Source organism: Cupressus sempervirens, chromosome 4, assembly GCF_028749045.1.
Source record: "Cupressus sempervirens isolate cs-2001-9-10 chromosome 4, ASM2874904v1, whole genome shotgun sequence".
NCBI classification, from domain to species: domain Eukaryota; kingdom Viridiplantae; phylum Streptophyta; class Pinopsida; order Cupressales; family Cupressaceae; genus Cupressus; species Cupressus sempervirens.
The window spans coordinates 431,297,250-431,317,380 of NC_143121.1; the positions used below are offsets into that span (position 1 = coordinate 431,297,250).

The 20,131-nt window shown below is 35.1% G+C and overlaps 1 protein-coding gene across 1 annotated transcript in view; it reads left to right on the forward strand.

Moving 5' to 3' along the window:
• LOC149561864 (exocyst complex component EXO84C-like) overlaps positions 1-20,131 on the forward strand; it is a 115,832-nt gene that overhangs the window by 25,659 nt on the left and 70,042 nt on the right. The window contains exon 3 of the mRNA XM_089825394.1: positions 11,083-12,166. Coding sequence (XP_089681520.1) covers positions 11,083-12,166 — 1,084 coding nt within the window. The remainder of the gene's footprint in view (positions 1-11,082; positions 12,167-20,131) is intronic.

Genomic DNA, 20,131 nt, shown 5'->3' on the forward strand with positions numbered 1-20,131 from the left:
CTTACTTCTTGAATAGCAGAAACTTTTATAGCATAAATAGGCAAAATAGTTCTAAGAACTTTACTTACATTTTTAGAATTAGAAATAACTCCTTGAGCAACTCTGATTGCACTTACAACATCCTTGATTCAGTTCACATATTGTGCAACATTCTCACCTTCTTTCATTCTCATGTCATCATACTTACCTTTGAGACTTTCAGCTTTGACTCTTCTTACATTGTCATCTCCTCCATGTACTAGCTTCAGTTTATCCCACATTTGCTTTGCATTGTCATAGTTCTTGATATAATCGAATTCAACATCATTGAGAGCAAATACAATCTCAATCATTAGACTGTTATGGTTTCTCTTCTCATTCATTTGCTCCACAGTCAGGGGACCAACAGGTGTAGTATATTCATTCTCCAACCAATGTGTGACAATTTCTCCAATACCATAAAGATGCAGCTTCATTTGGTCTTGCCATGAGGAAAAGTTCTTCTTGTTTAGCTTTGGTACCTTTCTCTTATACACCTTTGATCTTTATCTCATGTTCCTTTGAAATTATTTCTCCAAGTACTTAGCTCTGATACCAAATTGCTAGATAATTGAGAGGGGGGAGAGAATCAATTATGTCCAATTATCATAAAATCCCTTTCAAACATTTTAGTACCAACCAAACATCATAAACATTAACTTCAATCACTCAGTGTAAACATCCAACTTAATACTTAATCATTCACTTCATTCCAAACTGTTAACAAACTGTTCCTTGCATTATTGACTGACAGTAAAATTCCAGTTATTACCAAATTGTAGTAAACAAGTAAAACAACTTGCAACACAAATAACACCATGATCTTGATGTGGAAACCTTGTGAAGGGAAAAACCATCTGGGATTGACAACCCAAACATTTTAGTCTTCTCAAGTGAACTCTACAAGGAGCCAACCTTGTTAAAGGTTACATACACATTGTAAATGTGACCTTGTTAGACGATTTCACCAAAAGATCATCAAGACCTTATCACTCCTTGACGTCGACTTAAAAAAGTGACCTGATTTAAAGGACTTACAAACACCACTAATTGATGTTACCATATAGGATTTCATAGACTTGTTAGGTCCACTTGGTACTTTTGAGATTTTCTGCTACAATGGTTAAATAGTAACAGTATAAAGTGATCTGTTAGAATAGCAACTACCTTCGCTTGTTCAGATCTCTGTTCTTGCTCTTTCTACGTCTAATCTCTCTCTTGGATCTTCTTTCACTTTGTACTTTGACTTGGCTGATTAACTCCTCTTTCTCCTTTCACTAATTGGTTTACCTGGCTCAACACTTCACTCTTTTTCCTTCAACTTCGCACTCTCAATGACTTTAACACTTAAACATAATCACCTTCTAGCCAACAACATGAAATTGACAACCTAAAACTATCTTGTTCTCCTCCTTAAATAGTTTTCTCAATGTTTCCAAATCCTTCCATCTTTTGCTACTTAATCAACATCGTCAATCTTAGTGTTATAACATAATTCCTTCATACAATGAATTTAGACACTTAGAAAATGTAACTTGCATAGATCTTTGTGTCCATCCTTATCTTCATTCAATTTCCTTCATTAGATCCTTCTTGAATCTTCTTGATTTTTCTTAGACGTAGATCTTGCAACAAACTTTGACTTGTGCCTTAGACCTACTCGAACTTTCCAAATTTCCATCAGAAGGCCTTAGATTCCAATTTTTCAAACTTGTTCATCCAGCTATCACTCGGTAAACATTACATTTACTCGGGCAAAATAACACTTGGTTAATATTGACTCGCTCGGGTAACACTGTGTTTCCCTTCTTCCTTTACCAATTGCTCGGGCAATATTGTAGTCACTCAGTGAATACAAACTCCCTTCATCAACCTTTTCACTCTTTTCAAGCTTGTGTTCTTCAATATATTGCAACAATATATGATTATAAAACAATCAAACCAATAATACATTATCATTGTCCAGCTCATTCAATTACCCATTGAATACTTTACATATCATTATTGTCTTCATCATACTTTCTTCAAATCCTTTTCATCAATCTAATGATATACTTAACTGAGTTAGTATAATGTCTAGCCAACTAAGACTTTGACATCAATGACAATATAACAATTGATATGAATCTTTTACATACATTCGTAGCATCATCACCTAACAATCTCCCACTATCAATTACATTATCAATTGGGGCTAACATTACTGAGTCCAAAAGGTAGCACTATGAATTTATAATGCCCAATACTGAGTTCAGAAAGCAATTTTAAGTATATCCTCCTCCTTTAGTCTTAGTTGGTGGTATCTAGACCAATCTATTTTGGAGAATATTACCACTCCTGTCATTTGATCAAATAGATCATCGGTTCTCGACAAAGTGTATCTATTTTTTGGATAATGACTTTTTTTTTAACATTCTATAATCAATGCAAAGGCTCAAGGTTCTTTCTTTCTTGTGAATATAGCTTGGTGCTCCCTAAGGAGATACACTAGGTTTAATCAATCCTTGGCGAGTAGCTCTTGGAGTTGTGCCTTCAAGTCCATCAGATTAACAATAGACATTCTATAAGGGCCTTGGATATTGGTTATGTCCCTGGTACTTCATCAATGGAAAGTCAAGCACTCTCTTAGGAGGAAGTCTAGGTATCTCTTCTCCAAATTCATCCTAAAACTCTTGTAGATAAGAATATTTCTTTGCGAAGGCCTCTTCCTTATAATAGTCTTCTAGTGCCATCTTTTAAGGGGGGGAGGACATTTAATAATTCATTTTGTCATTGAAATATACTACCTTCTCTAGCTTCCTTACTTCATCCATTTTAATTACAAACATTTGACACCCTTTCCTTTTGCTTCTCTTGAGTTGCATAGCTGAAATTTGTTGTACCCGTATTCCTCATTGCGCTCCTCTGATATAAACTTCATTCCCCTTATCATCTAAACAGTCCACTGTCTCAGAATATTAATATATCTTCACCCTATGCCTCTACAACTAGTTCATTCGTAAGATTACATCACAATACTCCTTAGGAGCCTAGGGGTGCCATGTACAAGTTAATCTTGGGAGGAACACTTGGAACATTTAGAAGAAGTGCTTAGCATTATTGAGAGTGAATCTTTACATGCAAAAGAGTCTAAATGTGAATTTGGATTAATGGAACTGCTGTACCTGGTCATATTATTAGCTCTAGAGGAGTTAGTGTTGATCCTGAAAAAATTAAGGCAATCACGGATTGGCCTCCTCCAACAAATTTGTCACAGCTGAAAGATTTCTTTGGGTTATGTGTATTTTATAGAAGATTTGTTAAAGGTTTCTCACAGGTTGTTGGCCTGTTGACTAATTTAACTATAAAGGGAGCTTTTACATGGTCTGAAAAGGCACAAAAATGTTTTGATCAGTTGAAAGGTTTAGTGAGTTCATGTCCTCTGTTGGCTATACCTGATTTTACCAAACCTTTTGAGCTGGAATGTGATGCATCAGGTGAAGGGGTAGGTGCTGTCCTAATAAAAAATAAACATCCTATTGCATTTGAAAGTAGGAAATTGAGAGGAGCTGAAAAGACCTATTCAATTTATGACAAAGAAATGTTAGCAATAATGCATGCTCTTGCCAAGTTTAGACAATATCTTGTTGGAAATGAGTTTACCATCAAAATGATCACAATAGCCTCATATACTTTTTGAATCAGCAAAATGGTTGAGTAAATTGCAAGCCTATGATTTTGATATAGTTTATGTCAAAGGGAAAAGGAATGTAGTGGCTGATGCTTTATCAAGGAGACCACATTTATGTTCAATTTTGGAGATGACAACTGATTGGAAGAAATATGTCATAGCTGAATATGCAAAGAATGCCTGAGCCTCAAATCTCTTGGAAGGAATCACACATGGTGACAGGTATAAGGTACAAAATGAACTTACTTTACAAGGATAGAGTGTTCTTGGTACCTAATTCCAAGTTCAGACTGGAGATTTTAAAATCATTTCATAATGCTCCTATGGCTGGTCATCCTGACTTTTTCAAAACATATAAGCAGTTTAGAGAGACATTTAGTTGGAAAGGACTAAAACTATAAGTTCAGAATTTTGTACAAGAATGCTCAATATGCCAACAAAATAAACATGAAAACATATAGCCTACTGGTTTGTTAGATCCCTTGCCTATAGCTAATAAACAATGGGAGAGTATTTCTATGGATTTCATAATGGAGTTACCCACTGGCCAAGGAAGGAATTGCATCTATGTTGTGGTTGACAGAATAACTAAATTTGCACATTTTTTTGCCATCTCATCAACATACACAACAGTACAAATAGCAAATTTATTTTTTAAAGATTTTTTTGGACTTCATGGGCTGCCGAGGAACATGGTAAGTGAATCTATGAGTTTGTTTTGGCAAGAATTGTTCAAGCTATGTGGAACTGAGCTCACACCCAGCATTAGTTACCAACGACAAGCTGATGGTCAAATTGAGATTGTTAATAAGTGGTTAGAGGTTATTTGAGGAACTATGCATCAGGACAGCACAAATGGTTGCATTTGATTGAGTATTGTTACAACTCAATTCACCATATGTTGAAAAAAATGCCCCCCACCCATGATTCTCTATGGATACAAACCACCAAGGCTTTTGGATTTTCTCTTGACTGATAGTACAGTACCCAAAGTTGCAGATTTATAGCAGCAGAGCAAAGACATTGCAAAATCGTTGAAGGAGAATATTCAATAGGCTTAAAAATAGCAAAAAACATATGCAGACCAGCAAAGGGTGGAAATGCAATTCGAAGTCAACGGTTTGGTATACTTGAGGTGGCAGCCTTATAGGCAATCTTCCCTTAAGATAAGTTGAGCAAAGAAGCTTAAACCGAGGTTTTATGGGCCCTATTGAGTTTTTAAGCGAGTGGGAGAAGTAGCTTATGAGCTGGAACTACCTTCAACCAGCAAGGTATACAATGTTTTTCATGTTTCATGGCTCAAGAAAGCACTGGGACATAATATAGTTCCATCACCAGTGTCACCACCACTCTTTGATGAAGAGAAGCTGATCCTAATACCTAAAGCCATCACTGATACAAGAGAGAGGATCCTCAGGAAGAGAGTGATCGAGGAATACCTTGTGAAATGGAGTGACTTACCTGTGGAAGATGCATCATGGGAAAATGAACAAATTTTGGCACATCTAGAAATGAAATTGCTTGAGGACAAGCAATTTAGGGGAGACTGTAATGTCCCCTCCTAATCTCTAACTTCAAAAAAATACATATTTATTAAATGCTTTACCCCTTTTGCATTTAGTAAATATACAATCATATATAAATATATTTACAACTTTGGAAGTCTAGTAAAAACACACATAGACATATTTTAAAAAGGGGAAGGACGAAGACAAAATAGAAGGCATCTATGTGGTAATGAAGAAGACAATAAACTAGGTCGATTACGGAATTGGTAGGGGATAAACAGACAAAAAAATTGTTGCCAAGGGGAGGAAAAATAAAGGAAAAAAGGGAATGTCAGAATTGGTGTAAGTTTGCAGACTGTATGCTTGGCACGATTGCTGAAGTTGTGGAGTCTGGTTGCTACTGCTATCTTCGTCATTGAGAGAGGTGCTCAGGAAAGGAAAATAATCTCCATTGTTTTGAAAAGCTTGCTACGACAAGTTAATCTTCCTTGCTATTTCATCCGTATCTAAGACATGTTACTGGAGCTTGGTGATGACGGTAAGGAGTCTAGAGGTTGTTTCAAGCTAGAATGACTTGGTCTGAAAACATGAGGTATATTAATTACATTGTGTATTGAGAGAGAAGCGGATTTGCTGGTGATAGACTAGGATTATGTTCACAGAGTAGAAAGCCTTATAGACAAATCAATTTTTTGAATAGGTTCTTAGACCCACGAGAAAGGGATGGGACTTTTAGCAAAAGGAGAGTAGTGGGCATTGCAGTATTAAATCTTCTTTATGGGAGAACTGACTTGAAACAACCACACCTTAGGCATTGAAAATAGGTGTGAAGAGCTAGCAGATATATCACACATGATGAAAATCTACAGGAGTCGTGAGTGACTAAACACAGACCAATTGCTAAGAAATAGTCATCTAGTGGGACATGTTCAACAAAACAATAGTAGAAAGAGAACCGACTGTTGAAAGGTGTGAACAGGTCCTCCTGATGAGATTTGAAGACGCTCAATACCTTGCACATCACCAACAATGATAGTTTACTGACTTCTTCATGTAGGAGACATAGCAGATGAAAGAAGAGTTAGAAACGAAATGCCATTGAAGCCGGCAATGTTGCTTGGTCTAGATTGAGTCGACATCAATTTTGAGGTCTGAAATAAAACACTCTTCAAGTTGGACAAATGTGATTAATACAGGAAATGCATTTGTATCTCTGTACGCTCAAATAAGCTTTTCTGTGGAATATTTGTGATGCTTGGATATAGGAAAAGTCCTTTCTCATATATGAGTGATCATTGTTTGGAAGAAGCACACTGTTCTTTAAAGTTTGTTAATTTGACAAATAGGTTATATCTAAAACTGTTTAATCTTGTTGTCTGTGATTCACAAAGTTATTGACTGAGTAGTGAAAAAACATTGATAAGGGGTAGTTTTTACAATCTCTCTCTTGCAGTTTTGGTAATGACAAGAATGGGCGTTTGGAGGATACAATTGGTTTAGTGGGTAATTGTATTTTTTTCTTTCGAGATGGACTACAAAAAACCAATCTATCAACCTCTTCTTGTTCTTTTACATATCTTGCTATTTATGCTTTAGAAATCCCATTCTCATCTTTGCCTTTGCATGCTCCCATTCTTTTACTGGAATGGCCCATAAAATGAAGTTTAACATGAAAATCTGAGCTATTGAATGGTTTACTATCACATACATTTCTCTTCCAAATATATGACCCGCCTCTTGCAACCTATGATATTCTTGTGGTATGTCTCGAAAAAGGAGATCCTATCTCAATTTTGTATTTATCGGCTCCTTGCCCTCCCACTGAACTTTCACTACTGGTGGTGGAGATTCATTTACAATACAATTTGATTTCTTGCTATTATAAGAGATTAAATAAATTTAAATTAGAAAAAAATCTATGAACGAGCATACAAGTGCAAAAGAATATACAAAAATATTAAGCTAGAGCTAAACTTGCTTTTTTATCTCTTAAAAAATGGAAAAACTTAGAAAAATTTATTCGTGAACTTGAAAAAATTCCTCAAAATCTCGAAAAATTCATTAAACGACTCAAGAATGGGATCAAATGCTTTTACCTTAGATGCTTAGATCTCCTTTGTGGAAGCTATCTAGCACCCCACGAACAAACCTCTTCGAAAATAATCACTTGCCCCTCAAAATGCCAAAATGACGACCAAATGAGAAGAGAGCGAAATATCAAACAAAATGATATGATAAACATTGAATGGTCTCTTCTAGGGTCATTTTGGGGTTTAGAAGATAAAAATAATATTTAAAAAGTGCTTTGAGTACATGTTTAACTTTAAGTGAAAAATGAAAAAAAAATTGCTTATGGGATTTTTTTTTTTTGTCATCTTGGCCCTCAGATGCTCATGGACGACTGAGGATGCCTACAGGAAGCACTGCAGCGCCCGTGGATGCTTTTTTGAGGCGCTTGTGCACACCAAGAGATTACATGCCTTTGCATTAGCACCATAATACCTTTGCATCCGCATCTGGGGGGTGCCAAAGAGCATCTGATAAAGTAGATAAAGAACTTCACTTGTAGCTTGTTCCTTGGCTAAAGATGTCGCTCTAATTTGCAAATTCATACCACAATTCTTCAAGGATCTGATTTTTAAAATCTTCTTGATGGGAAAGCCCATCCTAATCTTGTCAGACCATGCCTATATAAGTGGGGGGTCCTAAATTTCATCTTGAAATCTCCATACTTTCTTGTGGGAATTCATTGTAAAGAAATCTTAGATCAGAATGAGGGGACAGGATTTAGGGGTCTGATTTTCCACTTGGAACATGAAGTGGTCAGAATCTGACTTGCTTATGTTCCAGCTTGAACATGGGGTAGTCAGTATTAAATCATCCCAAGTTCCAGCACTAAGGTTGGCTTTCTTACTCATCTCCAATGTGCCACTACTCCCACTTTCTCACCAAGTTCACTTTATCTTTCAAGCCTTGATCAATTACAGTCAAATTTGAAAGTTGCGATCACTAATTTTCCTAAAAGAATCAGATTTTCACATTTTATTTGAGAACTAGATCTTTTAGCCCTTTCAAATTTGACTTGATTTAGGAGACGAGACTGGTTTCAAACCTTACTCCACCTCTTTTCAACATCACAAAGGCCATTGGGAACTGAAATTTATCCAAAGTGGAAGATCAAAATTTTTGGGGTGGAAGTCCCACTTGGAACATGAGGTGGCCGTAATCCTACCTGCTCATGTTCCAGCTGGGACATAAGGTGGTCAAAGTCTGACCATCCCATATTCCAGCACTAAGTCCTTTTCATCAAATCCCTACTTTATCTCAGAGTGACTTCAATGCATCTTTTGCTTGCCTCGATTTCATTCAAATTTCATTCTCAAAACTTCCTTAATTCTGATTTTGACATTATGTTGAGAAGTTGGGCTTTTAATTGCTTCAAATCTAATCATACTTGGTAGAAAATTGATTTTCTATTCTTAATTCTGCCTATTTTTAATGCCGCCCAAGGCCATGAAATAACAGTATTACTTCAATATAGGGGTGGAAAGGTAGGGGCTATCATTCACAAATGGGAACATGAAAGTATCGGAATCCAATCTCTCCAAGTTCTAATTGGGACATGGGGTTGGCGGATTTCGATCACTTCAACTTCTAGCTTCAGTTCCAAGTTTTGACCTTAAAGTCTCAGCTTTTTCTTGCAATTCCATTTTCATAGTCAGCTTCCTCTTCATTTTTTCATTCATCTGAATCTCCCGAAGCCTCAGATTTTTCACTTCTCATAGTTGTATCAGGTTGCTTTCTCTTTTTGTAATTATCTTGATTAATCTTTGTCCTTAAAGTTATATTTTGAATAAATACTGTCAGGATGTTTGAGAGTGGTTTCAGATTCATAGGAGTTATAATAAAGATTTTGGATTTTGTGAGATTCTAAAAAATTCCAGACCCAACCAAATTTCAAGAATCGACACGCTTGTATCATCCTCCATAGCTTTTCTTGAGTTTCCAAGATAAATTAGATGTTGAAACAAGGATTTTCAAAGGATTATAATTCATGTCATCACAATATCTTGACTCCAATCCCTCCTTGACCATATTGACTTATCCTTATTCATATCTGTGGCTGACTTGACTCCTTAATGAGCCAAAGTTGCCCAAACTCATCTCTAATGCTCAAAGAATTGAAAGTTGCCACTAAACTAAGACCACCCATGACAACTATCTATCAAGCAAAACAAGGGGGTCCAAGTTTGCAATGGGGTAATGGTGTGGAAACCTCACAACAATGCCAACTTACCCTTCACGTACTCAATCTCAACCATTGTAAATACATATGGTTGTTTATAGATTTATGACTATATGCATGTGCCTGCATGTGGTTATATAAATGGTATTTATACACTCTATGATGACCATATACTTAGCTATGGATTTTTCTCAGATGGCATTTCCAACCTTCACCACGTGTTTGCACATTCTCTCCCCGATGATACTCTTCCCTTGTTCACAAGATTGATCTACTCTTGCATCTGTTGACAAGGAATGATTAGCCGTATTCACCTTCATAATATTTTAAGCAATAAAATATCTATAGCCTCGTAAAACATTATCCATTCATGAATATAATCCTCATGTGAATACTATTTAATAAACAATCCTCGTAAATGAAACTTAATTATATTAATCATAATCGTCTTGATTAAACATAAAAAATCCACATGATTAACTAATTTCATACTTCACATGAAACAGTTATTAAAGTTGTTCGAAAGTCCTCAAGGAAGCGATGTAGCATTTGAGAAGTTTTTGGAGTCTAACAATATACTACATAAGATTTTTTTTTAACTATGCTTGCATAACAACATTTTTAACAACATTATTAAATAAGGATTTTTTCATGGCTAGAGCTACCCGCCAAGCATTTAAATTAGTCAAGAAATGTCTCCCCTGCAGTCTTGTGTTAGATTTTTTCTATGACATTTGTGGTAGAACGTGACATGGTATTAGGGTGTTATTGATGCAAGAAGGGAATCCCTTAGCAGTTGAGAGGTGAAAAATCAAACGAAAGAACTTGCTAAGGCCTACATATAAGAAATAGATGTGAGCTATTATTCTTGCAGACAAACAATGCTGTCAGTATCGTATGGGAAGGTTTTTCGAAGTCGAGATAAATCACGAGTCTAAAAATAATTTTTCGAGCATTGATTGTCTTTAGAGAAAGAAACAAAATGGAATGCCAAGATCCTAGGATATGACTTTCAATTATTTACAAAAAAGGTAAGAAACATATTGTAGCAGACGTCTTTTCTCTACAAATAGATGAAACAGAGTTTGATCCATTTCTTTATTATAACTTAATTGATTAGAGGTTGTATGAAAAGAGGGTAGTGGTCAAATAGCCAACTAAAATGTAAAATAAGGGCAATTTGAGAAAAAACTAAGTGCCCCCTTGGTAAGATGCACATTTTAGTTTGCTGTTTAGACATTGCCTAGAAGTACATTTTGCATGTCTAATATCATATTCCTGTACAATAACAACATCAGTGCTTGTCTCAGGCACAATTACCAGAGGTACTGAATTTTTGCCTATAATCTTGCATTTTGCCTCACACATAATTTACTGGTTTCTTTATACAAGTATTCAGATTCAATTGGAACATAGAAGTATATTTTACATGTCTAGTAACATAGACCTGTGCAATAACAACATCCAGTGCTTGTCTCAGGCACAATTAGCAGTGTTACTGTTTTTTTGCCTATAATCTTGCCTTTTGCCTCCACATATTTTTCTAGTTCCTTTATACAAGTATTCATAGATTCAGTTGGAACATTGACAATATGATAATGCAATCTGATTCTGAAATTATAATGTTTCCATACATGCAGAATAGGCCAAGACATTCTGGATTTGGAGAATGAGGTGAAGGAACTGAAAAGGCATGTTTCCACTCAAGAAAACCTTGTTCAGGAACTAAGAAATGGAGTCTGTATTGAGGCATTGATCAATGAAACATGTAATGTTGTTTGTCCTGAACCAGCGTACCAAGATGATGGATCCTTGTCTAGTAATCCAAACCCTGGGGAAGACTCTGCACCCAATAAACTAGAAACACATATAGATAGTCTTTCCGAGGTTTTAGATGTCCTTCTAACAGAGCATAGAGTGGATGAAGCTTTGGCTATTTTAGAGGAAGAGGAGAAAGCCTTCACTGAATTTGAGAAAACAGAAGACCCTTCATCACCAGTGTTTCTGCTATATTTTTCTACTTTGACAGAGTGGAAGGCAATGCTTGCAAAACAGTTTACTGAAATTGCTGAACAACCAGCAGTTCAGAGTTTTGAGCTGCGGAAAGCACTGTCTGGACTGCTCAGATTGGGCAGTGGGCCTCGGGCACTCACGCTGTTGTTACGCTCTTATCAGTTACGACTCCGAAATACTATACAGAGTTTTCTTCCTCCTAGTGCATTTTTTTCGGGAGCTTATGCTACAACCCTTGCACAGCTGGTGTTTTCAACCATTTCACAGGCAAAAAAGGATTTTGGAGCAATCTTTGAAGATGAATCAGAATATACCCCAGAACTTGTGGACTGGTCTCAAAAGGAAATTAAACATTTTGTCAAGCTTGTTAAGAAACATGTATCCTTCTTAGAGACAGAAGCAGGTTTCCGTGCTGCGACGATGTGTGTGGAGGCTTCGATTTCACTTTGTTCATTGTTGGAAAGGCAAGACCTCAGATTATGTCCATATCTGTTGGAGCTCCTTCACCCTTATTTTGAAGGGGTTTTAGGAGCATACATAAAGCAGGTTGAGGAAAGTGTTGGTTCTTATGCTGCAAGTGATGATTGGGTTCTTACTTCATCAGTTACTGATACCTGTCTAGACCCCACACGACACATACAAAATGATGCTCAATTGGTATATGAAATTAAACTGACAGCTAGTGCACACAAACTTATTTCAGTGGTTCAGGTACTGTATTATTAACTCATGTTATTGTTACGAACTTATTTTATAACTTGTCAAATAAGAGAGGTTTGATACAAAGATTAGGTTGTTTTTCACATCAAATAACAAGTTGCAACTAGTGTTGTATCAAAGTTCTGTAATTTTAACATGGTATTAGAGCAGGTGTGATAAAAGATCAGATCAGATTTTTTATTGAGAAAATTGACATAAATTTTTCACAAATATTTTTTGGAAAATATTACACCTTTCAAAATGGTGAATGGAATTAGACTTGAAGACAGGCTTGAAGGTGCTTCAAATTTTGAAGCTTGGAAATTGCATATGATGCTAACACTAAAAGATCATGAGTTAAAAACAATTATGGAAAATGCTCGTAAACCTAATGAGAATGACAAAAAGATTCTCTAGGAAAAGGACAACACCAGAGCAATGAAATTATTGGTGGACGGAGTGAAAGATCACATACTGCCTACTATCATAAAGCTAGACTCTGCATATGATATGTTCAAAGCCCTAGAAGACATGTTTGAGATCAACAACACCAATAGGCTTCTTCCTCTTAAAAATCAACTCTCATATAAAGATGAATCAAGGAGAGACTGTCACTTCATACTTCATGAGGACAACAGAATTAAGAAACCAACTCTCCATAATTGATCATACCTATGATATTAAGGAACTAACAATGATAGCCCTAAATGGACTTCCTGTCTCATGGGAAACATTTACTTGAGGAATGAGTGCTCGCTCCAAACTTCCGAAATTTGACCGATTGAAAGCTGTTTGCATTCAAGAAGAGTCTAGATAAATAATTAGAGGAATTGGTATGGAATCCACAAAAGAAGATATTCAGATTCTCACCACTAATCTAAAAAGGATAAAGGGCAAGGATTCAATTGGAAAACAATCATTCAAGAAAATAAGGACTTATCAAAAGCGCAATGCTATAGATGTGACAAATACAGTCATCTTGTAGTGAATTGTCCTGATATACCCAAATCTCAAGCTTCCTTTGCTGAAGTCAGTAAAACAAGCATGCATATGAATTCAGAGAAGCTTGTATTCTACTCTGCCCTATCGAGTCAAGTTTCAAACAATCTAAACACTTGGGTCATAGACAGTGGGGTTTCTCAACACATAATAGGATTCAGAGAACATCTAGATTCTATAGAAGATTATGATGATGAAGTGACTATTGGAGACGATACAAATTATCCAATGAAGGTAATTGGGACTTGCACTATCAATCTCAAATCAGGCATCTCACTCAAACTCTCAAGAGTACTATATGTACCTAGGATCAAAAGAAATTTAGTTTGTATTTCGGCGATTGAAGACAAGGGATACAAATTCACTTTCATGGAAGAAAAAGTACTAGCTTGGCCAAATAACTCAATTATCAAGAATGCTCATACCATTGGAATTAGGCCCTCTACAAGCTATGTACTTTTCCCTCTTCAGCATTAATCCATGAGTCAACTAATGTAAGTAAAATCTGACTTACTCTCTTTAGAGAAGATGGTAGCAGGATTACCTAAACTCAAAACTAACATGAAGAGACATGCAAAGGGTGTGCATTAGGGATGAATACCTAAAAGCATTTTTCTTTTTTCTACAACTTGTTCATTTTGATTTTTTTGTGGACCTATGTTTTTTCCCTTCATAGGATGCTTTTTGTATAATATTATTCTTGTAGATAACCACTCTAGGGAAACTTGGATATACTTTCTAAATGTAAAGAATCTAAAGAAATTCTTACAAGGCTCGAAGAATTTAATGCTCTAGTAGGAAACATATCAAGGAAGAAGATTAAAATTTTAAGCACTGACAATGAGAGGGAATACACTTCAAAATATCTTTTTTTTTGGTGAAATACTAGGATTGAGAGGGAGTTCACTGTTCTTTACAATCCTCAACAAAATGGAGTTGCGGAACGAAATAATATAACTATTATTGAAGCTGCCAAAGCCATCATGCATGATCAAAACCTAGAAACTTACCTTTTAGCAATCATTCTTATATATATATATATATATATATATATATATATATATATATATATATAAACAGAAGAATGATTATATACAAAAGTGTCTTCATATAATTTAGAATGATTTAATTGTATTTAATATGCATTTATAATAAATGAGATTGTCTAATTATGTATATATACACTCACAAACTATTATTAATAATCATATTAAATTGCGTCGATTATAAATTGACTGATTGCAAAGTATGTCAAATTGTGTTTGATTGGTGGAATGGTTTCGGGTGGGGGTGGGTGGGGGGGGGGGGGGGGCAGTATTATTATGCTTCGTAAGGCTGACTATAGATAGTTGTGGAGCCATGTCCACGGAGACATGACTCCACGTGAAGTCATGTCCATGAAGGAGGTGATTTCACGGGGAGTCATTTCTCCCCATGGGCATGTCCTGCAAAGATATATATAATCTTTGTAGACCGAGAGATAAGCACCGTGAACACAAATGTATTCAAGTCCTCAAAGTGTATTATCTTCTGCAATCGAAACAGATATATCATGCAATATAGTATGCAATCAGACATATTGTGTGGAATTATTAAATTCTATATTGATATATAGTATCATTAATATATAAACTGAAACAAAATATACTTTGCAAAATCTGATCATCGATTTTAACAAATTCTTCTAGACTTAGTTTAGCCGTCGACATCAACCAAGGTAGTGTGATCTCCTAAGGTAGATTCCAGATGTTCAGACTATCACCATTTCATTAATACCATCGATTGAAGCATATTAATGTGCAAGCAATAATCAAAGTGAAGTTCATATAAATGTCATTTGACTGCGCAAGGAAGACTTACAATCAACAAACAACTAGTGGTTGGTCTAAGCCAGTTCACCAAAGATGCATGCAAAATCACTTACATTCAACTACACAGACTTCTAAACAACATGAAATGAAATCTACTCTAAGTGAGGAATTGAAGAAACCATGCTACACTCCAAAGAAACACAAGTAATCCACCATGAAGACCATCAATATATCAATAATTGCTTTGATAGCATTATGGCAACAATTTCAACAAGACTTCTCCTCCACTCTGAAACTAATCTTATTCTTATGCCTTACAAATAAGACACACCTAGCCCTTTATTGTTGTTAATTTTTAAATTACAATGGAGGGCCAAGATCAATTCGAGATTAAGGGTCAAGACTAACCCATCACAATCCCTAATTAGGGTTTTCCATCACTATTGTCTAATTACATGAAGGCACCACCTTGTGGACTGATAATTTCTTTACAACACTTTAGAAAGCCAATGTGAAAATAAATAAGGTAGAGGCATTAGATGCCTTCCACATGTACATTTGACAAAATTTGATTGAATGCACTTGAACACGTGTAAATGGGGCCTCTTGATTGGCCTCGACATCCTTATCTCATAGACTCGATCAATTCTTTGGCGATGAGGAAATATCTCTTGATAATCAAAATTATCACCTTTAATTGTGATGTCATATTCCCAAATTGCTTCGTCTTCTCGACTTTTCTCCATCTTTGTTCATTTAAAAATCTTCTCAGTGCACTTGTTGGTTTTGGAAATCTTGGCTTTCTTGGTAATGATCTTCTGGTGATGAAATCCTTATGCACTTGGATCTTTTAAAGTGAACTTGGATTTTCAGAGGAAATTCAAGTTCATGATATTTTTTCCCTAATTTTTCTTTCTCCTTGTTCTTTGCTTTCGTGGACTCCATAATCTTGGAATTTACATTTTTAACTTTGAGCTTCATCTTTCCTGTCTTCGAGCACTTTCTTGCTTGAAGTTTTGAACTTGATCTTGTAGCATCCATTTTTGTTGGCATAATGATTGAGGCTTTGCATATCATCCATGTTCTAATCTTCCAAATTACTCCAATGAGTAAATCTCGATTCAACCCTTCCTCCTTCAAAGTTACCGTGCAAAAACAAAAGAGACATTGTGTTAAGCTCACAGAATTGGAAATATAAATGAAATGAAGGAAAACTGAAAGCTTACATAATATGAAATTGTATCTAGATCAACATTAAATCAACCTTTTCCACCCTTGATAGAAAAATCCTCAATTTCTAAGGTCTGATTATTTTATTTCTTTCTAGATTTCCTTTTTAGCACATTTCAATTCTGATTTTCTTGTTTTTCAGCCCAGATTTTGTAATCTCCAAATTGATTTCAGTTGTAAGATTAGTGATTTATCCTACAAACTCCTCCAAACCTTATAATCATTAAGATAATGCCTTCTCCAAATTCTGCTTTGATAAAATCAGAGATTAATTTTCACTAATTTCTTGAAGTTCGCCCCTTTTGCAACCCCAAAAATTACTGTTTTATGTATGAGAAATCACTGTTACTTAATGTGAATCGATCTGCTCATGGGGAAGAGAAACGGTATGATTGAAAATGAAATCAACTCCCTCCTTTATATAGGCACCTTAGGATGAAAAGTGATGCCTTTTGTTTGGGCCGACAAGAATTCGACCAATTTTAATACAAATTTAAATCATTAAATTAGCTGGCCATGTGATCTGATTTTCTTTCTAATTACTCCATTGAACTTATTTTTTAAACAGCGGAAATTTGGCATAACTCAAGATGGAAAATCGCGACAAGGGAGTGGATTTGGCCCCTTTGTTAAGAATGTTAGCATTCAGTGTGTTGAAACACCTGCTGTTTCATAAGTGTTAACAGTATATATAATACACCTGTTATTCTGAATACAGAAACTTAACATATATATGTAAATGTTATTCTATCTGTGTTAAATGATTTTCAGATCGAATGACATAAGTTCCGATGCCTCATGTAATCCTGATTGTATCAGGTGTATTCAATATTCTGTTACACCGATTGTTATCAAGTGTATGTTATTAACATCAATTAGTATTGGGTGTGTGAAGTATATATTCTCGCTGATTATATAAAGGTGAACTGTGTTGTATTACTTCCACCGATTGGATAATCAGAGTTTCCTTAACCAATCATTATTACTATTAAAGGGATTACCATCGGGTGTGATTAGTATCTGTTAAGGATTAGTTATGAACAGATACACATTAGTATTATATACATTGAGGCATGACCCTACCGGGTCATGCCCCTACTTTATCATGTTTCAATGTATGTATATACTAGATTCATTTCTCATCTGCAGATCATATTAATAACACTGGCATATAGATCTCAGACTGAGAATTAAACAAGTTTCAGATAACATCAGACTCAGAAGTCAAGCCATCATTCTACATCTATCAGATCTGTCATAGGAAGGAAATTAATCAGAAAATACTTTACGTAGTCTCCACCAAACAAGGTCTATAAAACTTTACATAGTTTCAGAGCCAGGTTGGTAGAGAGACTCTCATTCTGATTTTAAAATAAAAGGACAATATGTCAAATAATGTAAAGAGTAGAGGACAGACTCGAAGGAGCAGTGAATTTCTTTTCTTGGAAAATTCGAATTACCACAATTCTTGAAGAATTAGAACTTGAATCTTTTATTGAATCAGATATTTCATCCTGAAGATGAAGCTGAAAAGGCTTCTTGGAAAAGACGAAATAATAAAGCCAGGAAGATCATTGTGGATTCTATAAAAGATCATATCCTTCCATCTATATCAGATATAAAGAAAGCATTTTAAGTATTCAAAACAATTAAGGATACGTTTGAGATTAACAACTCAAGTAGATTGATTACATGGAAAAACCAACTAATGAATACTAAAATGAGTAAAGGGGAAACGATCTCATCATATTTTGGAAAGATTTCCGAAATTAAAAATCATCTAAATGCTAAAATAGAAGATCAAGAACTATTGATAATAGCACTTAGAGGATTGCCCTTATCATGGGAAGCATTCATCCAAGTAATCAGCAGACCTACTATACCTCCTTTTGATCAACTAAAGAATGATTGCACATCAGAAGAATCAAGGCTAATCTCTAGATGGATTGCCTCAAATCAAGAGGGAGAAAATCAAGCCCTCTTTTCAGTTTCAAATTACAAAGGGAAAAAGAGGAAATTTAAAGGAAAGAAATATGACAAAAAGAAAGAGAATCAAAATTACAAAAGAAATGATTTTTCTAAAGTTCAATGTTACGAGTGTGAGAAATTTGGACATATTTTCAATAAATGTCCTGAAAGGGAAAAAATCTTAGCCTCATTAGCCAAAAGTAAGAAAGATGAAAATCTATTATTCTACACTGCCTTATCAAGTGAGATAAACTCAAATGAAAGTGTGTGGATAATAGGTAGTGGTGCTTCCCGACATATAACAAGATTTAGAGAAAAAATTGAAACATTTGAAAATTATAGATCTGAAAGAGTCACTATTGGAGACAACTCCACTCATCCAGTCAAAGGTATTGGGACTTGTTCTATACAACTAAGGACTAGAGTTACACTAAAAAGATGTTTTGTTTGTACCAATTTCAATTTTTGGACTAGTTGATGAAGGATTCCAAGTCACCTTCAACAAAGACAAAGCCCTGTATTGGCCTAAAAATTCAAATCTAAAAAATGCCATTACCATACCAGAGATGGGACCTTATATAAACTATGCAATATCCAAAAGTAGGCTCTTAATCTCGAAGTGACAAATTTTAATGAAGAATGACATAGAAGACTTGGACATATTTGGATTTAGTTCACTTTCAAATGTAGAGAAAATAACCTTTGGCACACCAAGTCTAAGCTCAAAACACGTAAGTATATGTAAAGGATGTGCTCTAGGAAAGAACATTAAAAAACCTTTCCCTCCTAGTGAACACAGGTTTAATTCAATCTGATTTATGTGGGCCCATGCCAACTCTCTCTCTAGGAGGTTACTCTTATTACATAACATTCATTGATGATTACTCTAGGAAGATTTGGATCTTCTTTCTAAAAGTTAAAGAATCAAATGAGGTGTTATCAAAATTCAAAGAATTCAAAGAATTGGTGGAAAATCAAGTGTCAAAGAAAATTAAAACTCTAAGATCTGACAATGGGGGAGAATATACTTTTGAAAATTTCAAAGCTTTTTGTACATCTATTGGGATCAAGAGGGAGTATACTGTACCTTATAATCCTCAACATAATGGGGTAGTAGAAAGAAAAAATAGAACTATTGTTGAAGCAACAAAAGCTATGTTCTATGATCAAGACCTACACTTCTTACTTTTGGGGGAAGCCACAAATATTGTTAGATACATACAAAATAAATGTCCACTGTAACATCTAGTTTTTCCACGGTCTAAATTAACATCTAACATACTCAAAGAATACAGATATTACTTCGTTTCATAGGAAGACAGTTATATCATTTCATGTTCATGTGAATAAGATTTACCATTAAAATCAGTTAGACAAAAATTTCATAACTTAAAAACTTAAAGTACCATTAAATGAAATTATTATAGAAAAAGAAAACTACATACCTCGTAAAATTAAGATTGAAAACAACTAGGGATGCTTTTGCAACCCTCTGGGTTATTCCACAAATACACTATAACCATTTCACATGACGACAATCTACTAAAAACCGCTATCTCAAAATCAAATGATGATTACAATTAAATACCACTATATTTAAAATTAGGGCATCACATACCACTGTATCAATTAGGGCATTGTTTACCTTCGGTTCTTTTAGGGCATCTGATATCGCTATCTCACTTAGGGCTTTCGCTACCACGGATTCAACTAGGGCTTCCGCTACCATGGATTCAATTAGGGCATCCAATACCACAGATTCAATTAATGTTTCTGATACCACTGTATCATTTAGTGTTCCAGTCATCTCTTAATCAATTAGGGCTTCAGATTCCTTTTCCTCCGAATAATTAACTGTGACAGTATCTCAAGATTAGAAATTTGCTTATATTCGATATTCATATAAATGAAAAGCAATCCATGATTCTATTCCTTTTATCTAGGTGTAAAATATCAGCAACAATGAAAT